General features: G+C 47.1%; 1 protein-coding gene across 5 annotated transcripts in view; it reads left to right on the top strand.

The window, feature by feature from the left end:
- ADCY4 (adenylate cyclase 4) overlaps positions 1–19,473 on the top strand; it is a 70,511-nt gene that overhangs the window by 10,238 nt on the left and 40,800 nt on the right. For 2 of the 5 annotated variants that reach the window (XM_028702258.2, XM_028702251.2), the window contains exons 1-4: positions 9,982–10,386; positions 13,140–13,613; positions 17,389–17,586; positions 18,861–19,022. In XM_028702258.2, the coding sequence (XP_028558091.2) occupies positions 13,443–13,613; positions 17,389–17,586; positions 18,861–19,022 (531 nt within the window). In that variant the 5' untranslated portion in view covers positions 9,982–10,386; positions 13,140–13,442. Of the gene's footprint in view, positions 1–3,416; positions 3,482–9,981; positions 10,387–13,139; positions 13,614–17,388; positions 17,587–18,860; positions 19,023–19,473 lie in introns of those variants that run through there. The other 3 variants (XM_028702255.2, XM_028702254.2, XM_028702252.2) reach the window with 3 other exon arrangements.

Raw genomic sequence — 19,473 nt, 5'->3', positions numbered from 1 at the left:
TTTTTAAAGTATCGTTTCAGTGGGGACAGCAGTCCGGATTTCCAAAAAGCGGCGCTTTTTTGCGTCTGAGCAAAGAAGAGAGAGAGGGGAAAAAAGAGAGAGAGATTGATTTGTGGCTGCGCAAAGGGGGGAGGAGCCCAGGAGTAAAAGTAGGAAGGACGAAGGGAGGGGAAAGGAAAGTTAATAGAAGGAAAGGCGGGTGGGAGAGAAAGAGAAAGAAAGAGGGAAGGAAGGGGGGAAGAGAAGTGGAAAGGAGGGAGACCGAGGCGGGGGAGAAGCGTCTGGAGAGTTGCTCCGAAGTTTGGGGGGCCGCGGGGGTGGGCGCGCGTCCCAGGAGGCGGAGGCCAGCCCGGGCTGGGAGCCGCGCCGCGGCCCGGGGGCGGTAGGCGGACCGCGGCTCCTAGGATGTGGAAAGGGGACGGCGGCGCAGGGGGAGGAGACCCGCACGGCTAGGGCAGCGCGCAGGGGGAGGGGAGCGGGCCGGAGGCGGGCGAGGGGGGCCGCGATCCCGCGCGCCGCGAACATGGCCTCCTTCCCCGCGGGCCCCGGCGAGCCCCCCGGCCGGGGAGGGCGGCGCGCCCCCGCCGCCGGAGGAGAGCAGAGGCAGGAGGAGGAGGACGAAGGCGCTGCCAAGGAGGCGCGCCAACTTCTGCCAACTTCGGCGCCCGCCCCGTCGCCGCAGGCTCCTCCCGGCCGAGAGCCAGAGGACGGCGGCGGAGCAGGAGGAGGAGGATCGGGTTTGGCGACGGCTGCTGCGTCCTCTCCAAGCGCGGGGCTGGCCTCCGCCGCGCCCGATCCTCCGCGCTCGCCCGCTTCTCGGCGGAGCAGGTCTCGTGCGGGTGCGAGGCGCTGCTGCAGGCGGGCGACCCCGGCCGGCTGGGCCGCTTCCTGGGCTCGCTGCCGCCCGACGCCGAGACGCCGTGCGACTCGCCCGCCTCCCTCCCACGGCACACCAGGCAACGTCTCGCGGCACAGTAGTGTGCCGCGGAACACCGGTTGGGAAACACTGTTATAAGAGGAAAAAACTGCTCCTTTTCCCTTATGGGGTATCCAGAGGCCCATACAGAGTCCTTAAGTAGGGTACCTATTGGTAGGAGAAAATAACAGAGACCAGCCAGAATATATTGAAAAGCAAAGCAGCTAGTAAGCCTGATCTTTATTGCAATAGAGAAGTTCTTTCTCTAGAGCCCGCTTTGAGACAATGCCCTCAGCAGTGCTGCACGGCAAATTCACGCGGGTACCAATGCATGCGCGTCTCTGCCCCTGTATGTCTAATAAGGTAGAATCTGTCACACACATCCTTCTATTTTGCGAATTTTATAGTGAAGAACGAGCTCAACTTATTTTGCCGCTTTTATCAAAATGTATACCCCTACAACATTATTTGGAATCCTCCCCCGAAATTCTACGAAAATACCTTCTGGAAGATTCCTCAAGCTCAATATCATATGAGGTGGCCAAATTTTGCACTTTAGTAATCAGGAAGCATAAATCTCCTCTGTTGAACGGCACTCTGCGAAGTTCCCCTGTGTAATCTTTATTTTATTTTATTTTCTGATGTTGTTGTTGATCTCTTTTTGTTTGATCTTGTGGTGTCTAGTGTCACTGGCTTTTGCCGCAATAAAAGTGTATGTATGTATGTATGTATGTATGTATGTATGTATGTATAGAGAAGTACTGTTGCAACAGGGTCCCCACTCCCCACACACAGGAGGGAAGAGAGAACCCAGAGCAATGGTGTGCAAGCCCTTATATAGACTTTTGAAATTGCCTCCCCTGTAGCCCAAGACCACCCCCCTGAAACATCATACATACATCACAGAAGGAGGTGGTCTATAGCAGAAATCCTATTTGCCCAGGATACCTAATAATGGTCACTGATTGCTTTACCTGGGCAGCCTGGCCATTCTTTTGTGATGGTAAATACTTTAATTCCTGAATCCAGGTCACAGGCTCACCCTATCCATACACAGATACTCCCTTAAGACAGGATTTGTAAGCAAAAGGCAATGGGGAGGCTTTCCCATTTCCTTCCCCCTTGCAGAGAAATATTTGAGGTAAATTTGGGAGAGTCAAAATGGCTTCAGGATTGCTCTCCTGTACCATTTCAGACATGCGGTTTATATAATTATATATATGTTTGCCTTGTACATTTATTGTTTTGAACTGTATTTAATTGTTGCAATCTGCCCTGGGACCTTAGGATGAAGGACAGGTAAATAATAATAATAATAATAATAATAATAATAATAATAATAATAATAAAATTCACAAGGGGTCTTAACAATCAATCCCTCTTCCCAGGCACCTATGGAAATTGTAGCTCTGGGAGGGGAATAGGAGGTCTCCAAACAACTCTCAGCATCTTTAACAAACTGCACATCCCAGAATTCTTTGGGGGAAGCCATGTCTGCTTAAAGTGGCATCATAGTGCTTTAAATGTATGGTGTGAATTATGCCTCTGGGTTGCTGTGCCCTCCCCTGAATTTCTACTTGCTCACCCTACCTGAGTTCTGGAAACCTGAAGTCTATTATGAGCATTCACACAGGAATGTTTACCTGTCTGTGTGTCCATTTAAGTCAGGCATAGGCAAACATGGCCCTCCAGATGTTTTGAGACTAAAATTCCCATCATCCCTGACCACTGGTCCTGTTAGCTAGGGATGATGGGAGTTGTAGTCCCAAAACATCTGGAGGGCCGAGTTTGCCTATGCCTGATTAAGTAGTTTTTTTCCTGCCATACCAGGCTTCGTGGAATCCAGCTACCAATTGGATGAGGGCAGCATTGTGTGGATGAACTAAGCAAGATGCAGATACGAGATGCATCAAATCCACTTTAAACTACAGTGGTACCTCGGGTTAAGAACTTAATTCGTTCTGGAGGTCTGTTCTTAACCTGAAACTGTTCTTAACCTGGAGCACCACTTTAGCTAATGGGGCCCCCTTCTGCCGCTGTGCCGCTGCTGCACGAAATCTGTTCTCATCCTGAAGCAAAGTTCTTAACCCAAGGTAATATTTCTGGGTTAGCGGAGTCTGTAACCTGAAGCGTGTGTAACCTGAAGCGCATGTAACCCGAGGTACCACTGTACTTCATGTACACAGTCTTGGTCTCAGGTTTCCCCCTTGTACAACTCAGCAGGGAGGAAGATGGGGACAAAAATAGAATTAGTTGGCCCTGCACTTGTGGTTGGTTTTTGGCTCTGCCTGTCACACGTTGAGGCTCCACCTCCTGTTGGCCTCCCAAGCCTTTCCAGCTCCCTGTCCCAATCCAGCAGCCGCCGCCACTGGGAGCTGGCTAGCAATTGTGGTGATTCCTTACCTTGGCTTGTCACCATGTCCTATCAAGCCCCAGTACCAGCATCATCAGATGCAAACGAGGGTGACCAGATGCAAAGGAGGCTTCGGCTCTCTCACAATAACCTTTTGTTATCTTGCAGAAGAGGGGAAATGTGCCAGGTACGGTTTGCCGTAAAGGTCAAAGGTGAGAGAAGCCTGCTTGTACTACAACCCTTAACCAACTCATATTCTCGTGTATGTATAGGAAGGGCTGATTTTGTCCATCTGTGTTTTTACATAGGGTTTCAGGTTTCTAGTTCTCAGAGTTACAAAGAACGTCCAAGACAAAAAAACAACACAGTTCTCCCCTTTTAAAAATGTCTTTCTTTCTTTCTTTCTTTCTTTCTTTCTTTCTTTCTTTCTTTCTTTCTTTCTTTCTTTCTTTCTTTCTGCTTGTTTGTTTTCAGGGAAGATTTATTTATTTATTTATAGTTTTCAAGTTTATACATTTCACTAATTTTACAATCATTTCGACGTTTCAAAACTTGACTTCCCTTCCCCCTCTTTCTGCGGTTCCTTAAATTTATTTTTAATATCTTCTGCATATCCAAATTAACTTAATTTACTCATTTATTCATCTTCTTTAAATATATACTCTTATAAAACTACAGGTGCCAATATTTTCATCTGTTTATAATTTATCTGTAAATATTCAATAAACCATTTCCATTCTTTTGTTAAAAAAAAGGAATGTTATCTGGATCTCTTATTCTTCTGGTAAGTTTCACCATTTCTGCATATTCCATAAGTTTTTGTATCCATTCTTCCCTTGCTGGGACTTCTGCTTCTTTCCATTTTTGGACAAGTAACATTCTTGCCACTGTAGTAGCATACCTCGGTTTAAGAACAGTCCTGTTTACGAACGATTCAGTTTACGAACTCCGCAAAACCATAATTAGTGTCCTGGTTTGAGAACTTTACCTCAGTCTAAGAATGGAATCCGAATGGTGGAATGGCACTGGTGGTGGGAGGCCTCATTAGGGAAAGCTTGCCTCAGTTTAAGAACGGTTTCGGTTTAAGAACGGACTTCTGGAACGGATTAAGTTAATAAACCGAGGTACCACTGTTTACACACACACACACACACACACACACACACACACACACACTCGTCCTTCCTCAAAAAATGTCAGGATGGCATAGATGAGGACATGTTCTCATTTTAGCCTCGCAACAGGTTGCAAAAGTGTAACTGAATCCAACCATTACATCCCATCTGCTTCCCTGTTGGTGCCACCTCTGTAGAGAGATGTACGGTAACTGCAGTCTTGCAGGGTACTTTTTGACATCAGAATGCTAAGAAAAATTTCCTTTGTTGAATTTCTGCTATTACTAGCATTAATTCTTGAAAAAATATATCTAGAATTTGAATGACAGAGCCCTCTAGATTTGGCAGAGCTCAGAACAGGTCGGGTGAGGGAGGAGGCAGGAAACAGAGATTAACCATTTAGGGGCAGATCTGAGGCTGAGATTTGTTCAGGCTTGAGTGGTGTAGCTCAGGACAAAATCTGTCTGTTCACCAGCAGTTTTTCCTTTTAAAATGCATTTTTTTCAAAGCAAAGACTGGATGGTCACTTTATCAGGGATGCGGCAGTGCTGGGTTTTCTTCATCGGCAATGGCCGGGACCATATGATTTGTGGGTCCCTTTCATCCCTAACTAGAGATTTTTATGTAACTCTAAGCTTGGTGGAATTTTTCTAGCGACACATATAATAAAAATGCAAGAGCGCAGTCAAGCAGCAGTAGTTTGCGTGGCTACCAACAGGTGGCGCTGTGAACCATGGCTTTGCTTCTCCTAGCCCTCTGCTGTGGGGCCCAAATGGCTTCATTGGCTTGAAGTGGTTGGTATGAGTGTGGGGGGAGGAGGCCCAAAGTGGAGGGTGGTTTGAGCAAGCTGTAAGGGAGGCAGTTGGCAAGGGGGTTGGCCAGGGGAGTGAGCAGGTGTCAACACCTCCCCAGGCTCTGAGGAATGAGAGACTCCATGGCTTCTAGGTGCTCACCCAGGTTCAGTTTCCTTGGAATGAAGGTCAGCAGATATTGTGAGGTCTTTAGGATATACGTATATAGAACCTGAGCATAAGATGGAGGGGCTCACAGCATCAACACCTCAAAAGGTCTTGCTTCCCCAATAGCTGCAGCTTTAGTTGCAGCACAGATCAATGATGTCTCTGTGTCTCCAGCTTCTAGCATGCTTTAAGCTCAGTTCTCCACACACACTGCCTATTTTTCTTCTATCTACCCGTCACATGAGGTTGCGCAGCGTGGGAGAAGGCCCACCCACTTGTTCTATGGCACAGAGAAACTCCTTTGGTTATGGGGTCGGCAACATTTTTTGAGGCCGGTCCGGTCCACTCCCTGGCTGATGTCTCAGTGGGCCGGAGCGCGTGTGCCCAAGCTACTGTATTTTTTGCTCTATAACAGTGTTTCCCAACCTTGTGCCTCCAGCTGTTTTTGGACTACAATTCCCATCATCCCTTGCCACTGGTCTTGCTAGTCAGGGATGATGGGAGTTGTAGTTCAAAAACAGCTGGAGGCACAAGGTTGGGAAACACTGCTCTATAAGACTCACTTTTTCCCTCCTAAAAAGTAAGGGGAAATGTGTGTGCGTCTTATGGAACGAATGCAGGCTGCGCAGCTATCCCAGAAGCCAGAACAGCAAGAGGGATTGCTGCTTTCACTGCGCAGCGATCCCTCTTGCTGTTCTGGCTTCTGAGATTCAGCATATTTTTTTCCTTGTTTTCCTCCTCCAAAAACTAGGTGCGTCTTGTGGTCTGGTGCGTCTTATAGAGCGAAAAATACGGTATTTCTGGCACACCTTCGGGTTGTAAGAGCGCCGGAAATAGAGTGTGCGCATGCGCACGGGCGCTCCTCTGTCCCAGAAGTGCGCTGGAAATAGTGTATGGGTGAGGAGCACCTGTGCGCGTGCACATACACTATTTCCGGTGCTCTTCCAACCCAGAAGTTGGTCCCCGATGTGAGAAAAAAAAGGTGTCGCAGAAAAAACCATGGAATTCCCACGCTGATCCATGGAACGACTGTGGGTTGGTTCCAGGAAGCTCATGGGTTGGAACCAGCCCATGGGCCTTAGCTTGCAGACCTCTGTGCTAACTTATGGCACTTACCGGTAACTAGCCAGCCACAACCTATTGCCTAGTGACAAGCATGTTGGGTGACCTTGCTCTCATACCTTCTGCCCTCACAGAAACAGGGCCCCAAGAAGGGATTCAGGACATCATCTGCACCAGGGGTCAGCAAACCTTTTCAGCAGGGGGCCGGTCCACTGTCCCTCAGACCTTGTGGGGGGCCGGACTATATATTTTTTTGGGGGGGGAATTAACAAATTCCTATGCCCCACAAATAACCCAGAGATGCATTTTAAACAAAAGCACACATTCTACTCATGTAAAAACATACTGATTCCTGGACTGTCCGTGGGCCGGATTCAGAAGGCGATTGGGCCGGATCTGGCCCCCGGGCCTTAGTTTGCCTACCCATGATCCAGACTGACCCTGCAAACCTACACCAATACTTTTGTAAGACCATCATGGCTATACCTGGAGTTTTAGAAAGCAATGAAAGAACAGGGAGACAAATGATCGAATATGAAAGCCTGGCTGGAGACAATATTAAAAATAACACGAGCCATGGTAAACCGTGTAAGAAAACAGCAGAAGAGAAGAAAGACAGGCTCTAACACGGGGAAGAGCTTCCTGATGGTGCCAGCTGTTTGAGGGTGGAACAGTCTGCCTCGAAAGTGGTAGACTCTCCTTTGTTAAGCTGAGGTTGGATAGCCACTTGCCAAGGGACTCTGTGCTAGATTTCCCTAGCTATGGACATTGGAGCCCTGCGGAAGGAAAGAGGTGGCAGTATTCCTTAAAGCTTAAAGGTTCTTCTGTGAAACAACTGTTTGTTGGTTGTGTATGGAGAGGGGCCTGTGTTTGGGGAAATTGATGCGCCATCTAAATGGGACGAAACTGTCTTGCGACTGCGAGGGACAGGATGACAAGCGTGAAATGACATTAGCTGGACAGCTCATTAGTGGCTCTAAAGCCGTCAGGATGCTGCCGGTTCCCTCTGGTCTCATAAGCAGCCTGGTTCATGCAAAGGTTTATTATTATTATTTTGCTTTCCTGTTTCTAGCCTACTTTCCCTTTCTTCTGGCCCCCTTCCTCCTCACCAGCTTCCTGGTGGGATCGTCGCAAGCACACACATACACTACAAAACCCGTTTCAGCAGCTGAAATAGGCTCTGCTATCCAGTATTGGTTTTTCCTTTGTCGGAAAGAACCACGGAGGGCGGAGGAAATGCTTTTGACGTCTCGGCTCCCAAAGGGGGCTCCGAAATGATGAAGAGGACTAGAATTCTGAGCTGAGAGTAAACAATGGGAATTCCGCAGCCGATTCTGTGACTAAGCTTCTGTTGGGTAAATGGGTGCAATTCAAGCACTTGATTTCTTTGAAGGACTGAATTGGAAAAGAACAGCTGAGACACTGTGTGACAATTGCGTCATGAGTTACATGGCCGTTACGGACAATACAGCCTCCCTTTTAAGTGTTTTGTCGGAATTGCTTGGTCTTTGATGTGGGACAATGCAGAAAGCTCTAGCGGACGTTTGTTTGCTCCAAGCCCTTGGGATGTGAGTCACACCTGCATTCTATTTCAGGCACGGTGAATGTAGCTTGCAGGCACCAGTCCCTGCTCCTTTCTTTCCCTTGGTCTAGGGCAGAGGTGGAGAATCCTTCTCAGCCTGAGAACCATGTTTTCCCTCATGCAGAATCTTCCAGAGGCCATATGCCACTGATGGGTGGAGCCAGAAGCAAAAGTGGGTGGAGCAATAGCTGTGTACAGGAAGCTGCATTCCAGACATGCAAAAGTCAGAGGTCTCTGCACTCAGACCTCACAGCTGTCCAACTGTCGTCCAGAAAAGCGGGAGGTGTTAACACAGTTCAAGGACACATTTCAGCCACACCCAAACGTTCAAGGAGGGTGTGGAGCAGGACTAATGTAGCCTGGAGAGGGGGGTATCCTGGAATAGGAGAATGGCCTAGCAAAAATCTTGAGGGCCAGAGAGAGAAAGATCTGAATGGCCACAGTCAGGGCCAGCCCACTCATGAGGCAAGGTGAGGTGACTGCCTCAGGCGGCAAGATCCACCAGGGCGGCAGATACTGATTGTGATCTCCACCCGCCCCACGTGCTCCTGATGTAGATCTCCCCTCACCCCTTTTTCTTTGGGTGGGAGCGGGGTGCCATTTTGGCATTTTGGCCTGAGATTCCTTCGCACGAACCTACGCCAAACCCTGCTGCCACGGAATTGTGATAAACCCTGTTTAATAAGCCTGCTTCGTTAACAACGCCTACAGATGGAGCCTGAATGATGAATCTGGGGTCAGAACAGCACAAGAGATACTTATAAGAGGGTGAAGCTGGTTCACCAAGAGGGAAGAGAGCCATGAGGATCCGCCTTGGATTTTGTTCAAAATTAAAGCACCCTCAATTAAAATATGCAATAAAACAAGCAAACAAAAATAAGGCGGAATATAAAGTAGTGCTGAGAAGAATGTCGGCGTAATAATTTCGGCTGGCCTGATGGAAAAATCTCTCCTCTACAGGTGCTGCTCTGTGTTTGTTTGTTTGTTTGTGTGTGTGTGTGTGTGTGTGTGTGTGTTTCTCCCACCCCACAGAGACAATTGCAGGGAGGGAGAATTGCTCTAGTCTAGCAGAACTTGTTGCATTGGTTTGTGGAACTATTCAGTTAAATATGGCTCTTCCCATTAAAACAGGGGGCGAAGGAATGCAGTTTAAACAATAAACAGGTCTAAACGTGTATGTCTTCAGGAGCAAGGAGTAAGTGTTGTTATAAGTCTCCAGTAAAGAGTTGGATGAACGTGTAAAGTAGGCATTGTGGGGGGGGGGGGGGAAACCCCTGCTATGTTTTAAGAATTTGAAGGGAACATTTAGAAAGTAAAAGGCTAGGGCTTGTGACAGTTTACTGCTGTGGGTTTTATGAGGTCCGAAGATGGAAAATTAAAACAAAATCAAGTGCTCTTGTGCAATGCAGTGTTCTTCAACCTTGGGGCCCCAGATGAAAAAAGCCTCCATTTGACAGCGGCAAAGGCAAGAAAACTGAGCTCCTTTGGATCAAGGTCCTGCATGGGCCATAGTGAATCTCAAAGGGCTCCCAAGGTGTTGCCATTTTGAGGTGGGATTCCATTGCATAAGAGCAAATCCAAGTTGTGCCACTAAAAAGGATTTCACACACTTGTGCCACAAACCCTACTTCCCCCAAAAGGTGGGTCACTTCCAGCTGACCTGTTTATTGAGCATTCAACCTGATTTGTTTGCTAGGAGATCAGATGATGTCAGCTGTTTTAACAAATATTCAGTCTGTTTGTGTTGTTTTTTTTTGCGGGGAGCTTAGATGATGTTGCATCAAGCAAGTGCTATCCCACACTTGCCGGTGCATTTTCTCGTCCCTTTCCTTACTGCAAGAAGTCCAGTCTTTTAAGAAAGCGGGTTTGTTGCAGCCAGCTTTAATTGCACAACCTGGATTTGTCGCTATGTGATTGACTCCCACCCACCCGCAGATTGCGACACTCAGGAAGCACAATCAGACTTTTTACAGATAAGGAAAGCAAGGGGGAAACGGACAGGAAAGTGCCGCGTAGCCAGTCCTTGATGCTTCATCTTTGAACCTCCCTGCAAACATATTTGAAGCAGACATATTCAGTGCATAGCTGCTGGTGTCCAGCCTCTCTGCAAACTTTGCGCAGGCAAATCTGGATGAGTGCTGAATAGAACAGGCCACCTGAAAGCAGCCCAGGAGGACTGTGCCTCCCCTGGCCATTGAATTCCACCCCCTGCCCCTTGGGGATGAAAGTGTTAATCTTGCCGGGGAGTTTTTAATCTCGAGTTGAGCTGGCTGGGCTGTGGGGAGGCAGGCAGACTGACTTCCTGCAGCTGCGTGAGAGAAGTCGGAGCATGGTGAGTAACGGGAGAGATTTCAGGCTGCCTGCTCCGGTGATGGAGCTGCCGGTGGTTGTTGGAGCAGGTAAGAAGCGCCCGCTTCCTCGGCGTTTGCGTACTTTGTGAGGTGGCAGCTGCCTGTTGTGTGTCCAAGGCAGAGAAGGCTGCGCAGGGGAGAGATGGAAGACGGAATGGGTTTTTGCATCTTGCCTTTTTAAAAAACGTGATGATCGGTGGAGAGGCAAGAGGGGGTGGTCAACTAGGCTTGGGAACAGCAACCCATCGTTCTTGGGTATTTCTTCACCTGCACAGAATGAGAAAGGTGAATATTTGTGGCATGGGGTGAGTCCTGGATTTTGTGAAATAGCACTTTCTTAGAGGGAACTGTTCAGAAATATATGCACTCACCAACGAGAGTGTGTGGGAAGTGTTTTCATTTATACTCTACAGCAGAGGTTGACGGATGCTTAATTTGTTGTGGCACTTTGACAGTTTATATCAAAGCTGATTGATTTCCCAAGTGGGCAAAATATCTATCTATCTATCATCTATCTATCGATCATCTATCTATCTATCTATCTATCTATCTATCTATCTATCTATCTATCTATATCATCTATCTATCTATCTATCTATCTATCAATCATCTATCATCTATCTATCATCATCTATCTCTATCTAAAATATTTATTTCTGTGTGTAATGGAGGGAGAGGGGAGAGAGAGATGGATTTCACTTTTTGTTATCATCCTTGAACTTCATCATCCACCTGAATCGGTTATCATTTTGTATCCCTAAGAGTCAGATTTGCCTCATCTATCTCATATGGGCTACGTGAACAGATAGACAAGTTTGCTTTTGGGAGAGGTAGTTCTGAATTCAAATTCCAGCCCAGCCAATAAAGCTCTCTGCACTCCTAGCTCCACTTTCACGGGAGTAAGCCCCACTGAATTTAGCAGGACTTACTTCTGAGTAGGCATGGTTAGGATTTCACCATAATCTACCTCAGAGAGTTGTTGTGAGGCGAAAAATGATAGAGCTCATTAGAGGAAGGTGAGATAAAAATATGGTAGTTCATGTTTTTGAGGGGAAGAATACATAAAATTTCTAGTAGCCAGCCTCATGTCTTTTAGTCAGCCATCTATCTTCTTCTCTTCTCTTCTCTTCTCTTCTCTTCTCTTCTCTTCTCTTCTCTTCTCCTACCCTCCACACTTTGTTTTATCTCCAAACAACTTTTCTGACTTTTCTATCCACGCTTTCTATCTGACCATCTCTGCACTCATTCACTGAGGATGTGAATTCACACGAATTCCAGCATGGCTGTTTTGCATATTATTAATATATCACTTGCCAGAGCTCATAGTTTAGATGATGAGAGGTTCTTTCTTTGTTTGTTTCTCCTTTCCTTTCCTTTCATTTTGAGGCAACAATTATCACATCCTTGTGTTCAAAACAGTCCTTACAATAATTAATAATAATGGTTGTGGTAGTGATGATGATGGCAATTACATTTATATCCCACCTCTCAAAGCTCAAAGCTAGCCATGGTGCTTCTCAGTCATATCCACACCGTATGTTTAAAGAACATTTGAATCACACAGATTTCCCCAATGATTCCTGGGAACTGTCGTCTATTCCTCACAGAGCTACAAACCTGAGAATCGTGGCGTGGAGATGACTCCCATTTTTATCCTCACAGCAACCCAGTGTGACAATTCAGGCTGAGAAGAAACCCAATGTCATCTAATGAGCTACATGGCTGAGTGGAGATTGGAACCTTGGTCTTCCACGTCCAATCGTCCTAGACTCACCACAGCACCATACGGACTCGGCAGATGATGATGATAATAAAAACAAAAGCCAAAGGCACCAACTTTGAGTCCCCAGATGTTGCCAGATTACAGTTCTCATAGTCCCCAGCCAATTTAGCTGATGGTCAGGTGTAATGAGAGCTGTAGCCCAATGACATATGTGGTCCTAAGGTTGAAAATACTGATAACTCCATTGGTAGAGCATGAGACTCTTCATCTCAGGGTGGTGGGTTTGAGTTAAACATTGGGGCAAAAAAATAAATCCTGCATTGCAGTGGGTTGGACTAGATGACCCTCGTGGTCCCTTCCAACTTGACCATTCTATGACAACATTTGTCTTTTCGTGAATACTTATGCATTGGATGTAGCTAAAGAAACAGATTGTGGAATTATAGAGTTGGAGGGGACCTTTTAGGTCATTTACTCCAACCACTCTGGGGTTCAATATATGAAGTTCAGAGCTAGAGCGCCTCCTACAGATGTCCCTTCAGTTTCTGCCTGAAGACCTCCAACAAGGTGGAACCTTTGTACCCATTATTACTAAGGAGGAATAACCAAGATAACAATTCTCTGGCATTTTCAGTACTAAATTTATATTTCACATTTTAGAATATTCACAGCCTTAACATATCAATGACTTCCTTTCCTCTCTTTCCATGGTTCATTTTGCGCAACATAAATCCCTGCATATTTTATATAAACTAAACCCTTCAGTATTCCATTATAACATCCACCAAAACTGATTTACACTGTTGAATTTATCTTAATGCTGCCCACTTTTTCAAATATACACCATTTCCCTATATTCATTAAACATTTCCCAATCTTCTTTAAACGCATGTTCTTCTTGTTCTCTTATTCTATATGTTAAGTCCGCAAGCTGTGTATATCCCATCCCTTTAAGTTGCCATTCTTCTTCAGTTTGTTCATTTTCCATTTTGGGGCTGACAGAACACGAGCAATACTATTGAAGTATTCCATATTAGGCTAGGACCATTTATTACCTACTTTTAATTTCTTTCCCCAGGGTCTCGTGTTTCAGACTCTCTGCACTGACGATGCCCGCTTCACCTGACTTAGCTGAGAACATCGTTCCACATTGAGATCATCCACCCCAGGTTTCATGCTCACTGCTCAGTTGGATTTCCCCATGTCCCCTGTCTGGATTATTACACCTATTTTTTCAACAATGGGGCTTTGCATCCTTGAAGTACAAATGGGTACCCTCGACAGCTGCAACAAGAGGTGCTGATTGACTTCCCCTTACTTTCCTTGGGAGGAGTGAGCTCTCCTCCCCTCCAAGGCGGGAGTTTGTGGGAGCAGGAAAGCCATGCCCTGCCAGCGTCGCCCGCAGTCAACCAGCAGCGACACCCCACGGGAGGACCTCTACTATCAAACCTATTACAGCTTGAGCCAACAGTACCCCCTCATCCTCTTGCTCCTCTTCATTGTGTTGGGCATCTGCGTGGCTCTCATTGTGACATCCTTTGCCAGTGGCCGGGTAAGCATGTTTGCAAGGAGAGAGAGATAGAGAGATGGGGTGTCTATGGGAGTCAGCACAGAAGAAATTTGCTCCCATAAAAGACCACCAATGGGATGGATTAGACAAATTCACAGAAGATTTAGATATCAACAGCTCTTGGCTCTGATCATTTTGTTGCATGTCCTTTTTCGGACGTATTGTGCTTCTGAATACCAGTTGCTGGAAACCACAGAAAGGGGAAAGTGTTGTTGAATTCAGGTCCTTCTTGTGGGTTTCCCACTGTTGTCCATGGTGAGACTATTCTGGACTAGCCTGATCCAGGAGTCCTTTTCTTAGGTTCTAAGAATGTGATGGCCTGGGAATCCGATTCAGAGGCTGAATCGGAGGAATCCCAGCCTGCACAGGAGTCCCCGCCTCCAGGGCCGCCTGAACTGGGGCAGGGCCTTGATTCTGAAGCGCCTGCACCTGTGCCGGATCCTCAGGAGCAGGCACCAGGTGAATCCACTCTGGCTCCGGAGGTGGTTGAGGACTCAGTGCCTACAGGTGAGTCTCCCCCTGGGTCCAGTAACCCTTCAGCCTCTCCTGAACTGCAGAGGCTCAGGGCAGAGAGGCGAAGGGAACTGGTTTCTCCCAGGAGGAGTGCTCGCCTTAAGGCCAGGAGAGGCGGGGCTCCTGGGGGCCGGGACCGTCCCTGGCCTCAGAGAAGATAAAGGCCAGTGAGCCCAGTCACAGGTTGCGGGAGCAATGTCGTTGAAGAGCTGTTTCGGCCAGCATCCAGTCCTGTTCCCTCAGAGTTCCTGTCCTTGCCCGGCTTCTCGCTGTGGACCCCGCTTCGCCTGAGGAGGACTGTCTGCCGACACTCAACTCAGGTCCTGGACCTCGCTCCACGGTACCCTCCCCCCTGGACCAGCACAAAGAACTTGGTTATGGTTGGGAGAGCTTGTGGCCTTCCAGATGTTGTTTCAACTCCCATCATCCATGCTGATGGGTTTTTGGAGCCCAAAAACATCTAGAGGACTACACAGGTCCCTCATCCTTAGATGAGGTGGTTGGGAGAAAAGTTGAGTTTCGTAGAGGGACCATAGCTCAACGGCAGAAAGTCCTCAGTTCAGTCCCTGGCACCTCCAGTTCAAAGGATCTGGCAGCAGGCAACAGAAAAAGCGGAGTAGATCTTGGTGGGCAGACTTCAGGCTTGCAAGATCTTTTTTGGGTCCCTCCAGACATCCTCTTTATTTTCCATGATTCGTAGTCATGATGGTTCCAGGAAGGATATATGTCATGCTGCTTTCATTTTATTATTATTATTAAGTTTATTTTACAACACATATACACACATGCTGATAAAAATGCACAATCAAAAACAAAAAATGAAATACAAATAAAACATAATAACATGTGCATAATAACATAATAACATCCCACACTAGTCAAGTAATTTATCTTGCCACACTTTTTTTTTGCTGGAATGGTTTCTTTTTTCCAATTTTTTCCCCAGTTAGTGTTCTCTCAGCTCCTGTAGCATAAAGGAATATTCTCTTGTTTTCTCTGGCTATATCTGTGTCTAATATCCCCAATAAAAAAGCTTCTGTTTTCTTAACAAAGTTTTGTTTAGCTCTTCATACACCATTCTGTCATGCTGCTTTCAGTTCCATTAGTGCCTGCAAAAGTTTTGAGGCAGACAAACTGCTTTGTTTCCAATTGGTGCATGCCCCCATGACTCCCTGCTGTAATCCTCTAACTTTGGGGTCAGCAAACTTTTTCAGCAAGGGGCCTGTCTACTGTCCCTTGTGGGGGGCCCGGTCTATATTTTGAAAAAAATTAAAATGAACGAATTCCTATGCCCCACAAATAACCCAGAGATGCATTTTAAATAAAAAGACACATTCTACTCATGTAAAAACATGCTGATTGTCTGTCTGCGGGCTGGATTTAGAAGGCGATTGGGCCGGATATGGCCTTAGTTTGCCTACCCATCCTCTAACTTCTCATATCAGGAACGATCGGGATTGTTGTTGATTCCAGTTCCACTTTTGTTGCACTACGGCTCTCAGCACTCTTAACATACAGCTCCCAGGATTCTTTGAGGAGAAGCCACGATGCTGCTTTAAATGTGCAATGCATTTGGGGGCCTCGTTTCCCATCAGCGCATGTCCTGTAACTTTCTTCTGAAAGCTTCCTGGGTTTTGGGGAGGATTGCGCCAGTCCTCTGACAGGATGCTGGAGCCCTGCTGCCTCCTCCCTAAAGTCGGGCCGGATTTGGGAAGGTGGAAGAAGGGCTCCTGGACCCTTTAGGGGACTATCCTAGTCCCCTTAGTCCACAAACCACACACCCAGGGCCGGATTTAGGTTTGATGAGGCCCTAAACTACTGAGAGCCAGTGTGGTGTAGTGGTTAAGAGCGATAGTCTCGTAATCTGGGGAACCAGGTTCGATTCCCTGCTCCTCCACATGCAGCTGCTGGGAGACCTTGGGCTAGTCACACTTCTTTGAAGTCTCTCAGTCCCACTCACCTCACAGAGTGTTTGTTGTGGGGGAGGAAGAGAAAGGAGAATGTTAGCCGCTTTGAGACTCCTTAAAGGGAGTGAAAGGCGGGATATCAAATTTTAGGGACGTGGGTGGCGCTGTGGGTAAAACCTCAGTGCCTAGGGCTTGCCGATCGCATGGTCGGTGGTTCGAATCCCTGCGGCGGGGTGCGCTCCCGTCGTTCAGTCCCAGCGCCTGCCAACCTAGCAGTTCGAAAGCACCCCCGGATGCAAGTAGATAAATAGGGACCGCTTACCAGCGGGAAGGTAAACGGCGTTCCGTGTGCTGCGCTGGCTCGCCAGATGCAGCTTTGTCACGCTGGCCACGTGACCCGGAAGTGTCTGTGGACAGCGCTGGCCCCCGGCCTATAGAGTGAGATGAGCGCACAACCCTAGAGTCTGGCAAGACTGGCCCGTACGGGCAGGGGTACCTTTACCTTTAAGCTACTGAAGGTAATGGGGCCCTTTCTATGTCCAGCTGTCCTTTGTCAACAACAAATTGCCACTGTTTTTTGTGTTGAATATATGCTATATGGTAATTTATGGACCTAACAGGTATCTAAAGCCATTTGCACGTAACAAAATATGGATTTTATCAAAGTAATTGTTGAACTGAAATACAATTAAGAACATAGCTGTCAATGTTTCCCTTTTGTTAAGGGAAATTCCCTTATTCCGAATAGGATTCCTCGCAAGAAAAGGGAAAAGTTGACAGCTATGATTAAGATGTAGTATATTTTTTGGGTGGGGGCAAGAGAGTGGGGCCCTAAGCTATAGCTTGTTTAGCTTATACGTAAATCTGGCACCGTGCACACCGCTGACCCTGAGATTAAGAGGAGGAAGCTGACCGGTGGTGCCAAACTCTGGACTGTTTGAAAGTAAGAAGGTGATGGGCACCGTTTCCTTAGCCTCCATTGAGCCGTAGCACAAAGTCCAAACCGCCAGCTGCACCGCTCTGTTTGCTGCTGCATTATACTGTACCCGAGCACTCCTGCATCTGCCCGGGAATTCTGTGCTCCATTCAGAGTCTCTAGCACTGATGTTTCCCATCCTGGTGTCCTGACCCTCTGACAGGGGATGCTGGCCTAAACATGAGATTCTTCCTTTTTTGCGTTCAAAGCATTTGCTCTCCTTTTTTTTTTTTTTTTAAAGGAAACATTTTTTTTCCATTTAATACTATTGAGCGCAGTGCCCCCCTAGTGGTATAACTCAAGCCAATGCTGCAAACCAGCACAAACGGAATTGCTCGTTTAATTCCCCTTTTCTCTCCAGGATTTCTCCTCCAACCTGGGCTTCCTGATTACATTATTCGTTGCCCTGGCAATCTTCAGCCTCATCCTGATCCTCGTGTGCATAGAGAGCTTCTTCCAGCAATGCACCCGGCTCTTCTCCGCCATCATCTGGACCTGCCTGATGACCATGGGCTATGTCTTTGTCTTCACCGGAGGGGTGGTCAGTGCCTGGGATCAGGTGAGGGGCTCGGGCTGCATCCTGAAAATTAAAATGATGAATAGGAGGAGCCTTCAGATACCTGAGTGTAGGCTTGAGGGGGCCTCAGCGTAGTGATCTTTGAACCTACCCCCCCCTTCTGCATTGGTAGCCCTCTTCTGATTGACATCTGTGTAGAGCTGGGAGCATGCCATTATACTGTACTGGCCTGAATATAAGCCTCGCTTTCCCCCCAGATTCTGACCGCGAAAAGTTAAAGTGTGGCTTAAATTCGCGACCTTACAAAAATTGGCTTTTACCATATCACTGCTGAAACAGGCATACGGTAAAACAGAACAGGTGTGAGTGCCTGTGAAATTTTAAGGGCGCGGCTTATATTCAGGTATTACAAGAAAACCAAAACACCAAACTGGCTTGCAAATATAAAGGACAATTTTACTTAGTTCAGCAAATTAAAGTGCAACGTGCATATCAAAGCCTGGAGATACTTATAGACATACAGTCAAACTAATAGCACAACTCTGCCAATAATGTATATAATAATAGTGTCATAGCACAGTTGAAACAAGCAAATCAGTTAGTTATCTACTGGAAGCACAAAGTCATGTAAGGTTGCAAGAAAGGGTTCCTCACACGGCCATATGTAGAGGCAGGGGCCATGTTCAAAGAACATCTAGACAGGAATTGTGCACCTGGGACTGGGCAACCGGGGGGGGGGGGGGGGGAGGGGCGCCGGGCGGATCTTTGCACCCCGGCGCCGCATATGCTTAAGACAGCCCTGCCTCCATTTGCAGCCCTACTTGTAGATTGGTGACTGATATGGAAGAAACAGATGGATATTATGTGTGGAAAAACTGGGAGTAGGCAAGTTCTTGACAATGGGTCTGAGGGATGCTTGTTCCAAAGTCAGCATGAACGTGGCAGAAACCATTTTAGCAGATTCTGGCCCACGTAGGACCAGTCTGGATAGTTAGCCTTGGTGAAGACTTGATGTTTTCATCCCCCAAAAAGTTTTTGAGTTTCTGCTGAAATGAGGTTGTATTTTAACCTTGTTTTTAAGTTGTATTTCAATCAACTTGTTTTATATTTGGTGTTAGCCACCCTGATCCCGGTCTTGGCTGGGGAGGGCGGGGTATAAATAAAATTATTATTATTATTATTATTATTATTATTATTATTATTATTATTATTATTCCCTGACCCCCAATTTTCTTTCGCCGACTAGTGGAATTTACACATTCCTAATTTTCCTCCTGTCACATGGAGAACTGACGCCGCATTCTTTTCTCCCAAAGGTCTCCTTCTTCCTCTTCATCATCTTCACCGTCTACACCATGTTGCCCGTTGGCATGAAAGATGCCGTGGCTGCCGGCTTGGTCTCCTCCCTCTCCCACATCGTCGTCCTGAGCGTCTACCTCTCTCTGGGGCGCGGCTCACGGTCGGAGCTAGCGCTGCAGGTAAGTGGGGCCTTGTCACCCCATCCGTGCTTCGCATCACAAGGTGGGCCGATGGGATATTCCTGGGAAATCCTGTTGTGTGTGGGGAAATTCCCTTTGAGGGACGCTCACAGCAAATTCAGCATGAGTCTGACCTCATTCAGTAACGCATTACCGGAGTCCAACGGAGTCTGTGAGAGCATTTCCATTAGCACACATCATCCTAGCTGCTTCATCCTCTTAGCTGTACATCATCTTATCTGTACATCATCTTAGCTGCTTCATCCTCTAGCCAACCAGCTTCTGCCACCCTGGCATCTCGCCATCTCTTCATCCAATCACAGTCTTTGAAATCGCTTATTCAACCCAAGCTTTTTGCTGTACATTCAGTGCCTTCCTTGCACTTTGTCTGGAGTTGCTTTTCACTCTAACAATCAGCGTTGGGCTCCTCTTAAACCAGATCTGTGGTCAG

The sequence above is a fragment of the Podarcis muralis genome, chromosome 13, assembly GCF_964188315.1.
Source record: "Podarcis muralis chromosome 13, rPodMur119.hap1.1, whole genome shotgun sequence".
In the NCBI taxonomy this organism is placed as follows: Eukaryota; Metazoa; Chordata; class Lepidosauria; order Squamata; family Lacertidae; genus Podarcis; species Podarcis muralis.
This window is presented reverse-complemented; position numbering and strand designations above follow the sequence as displayed.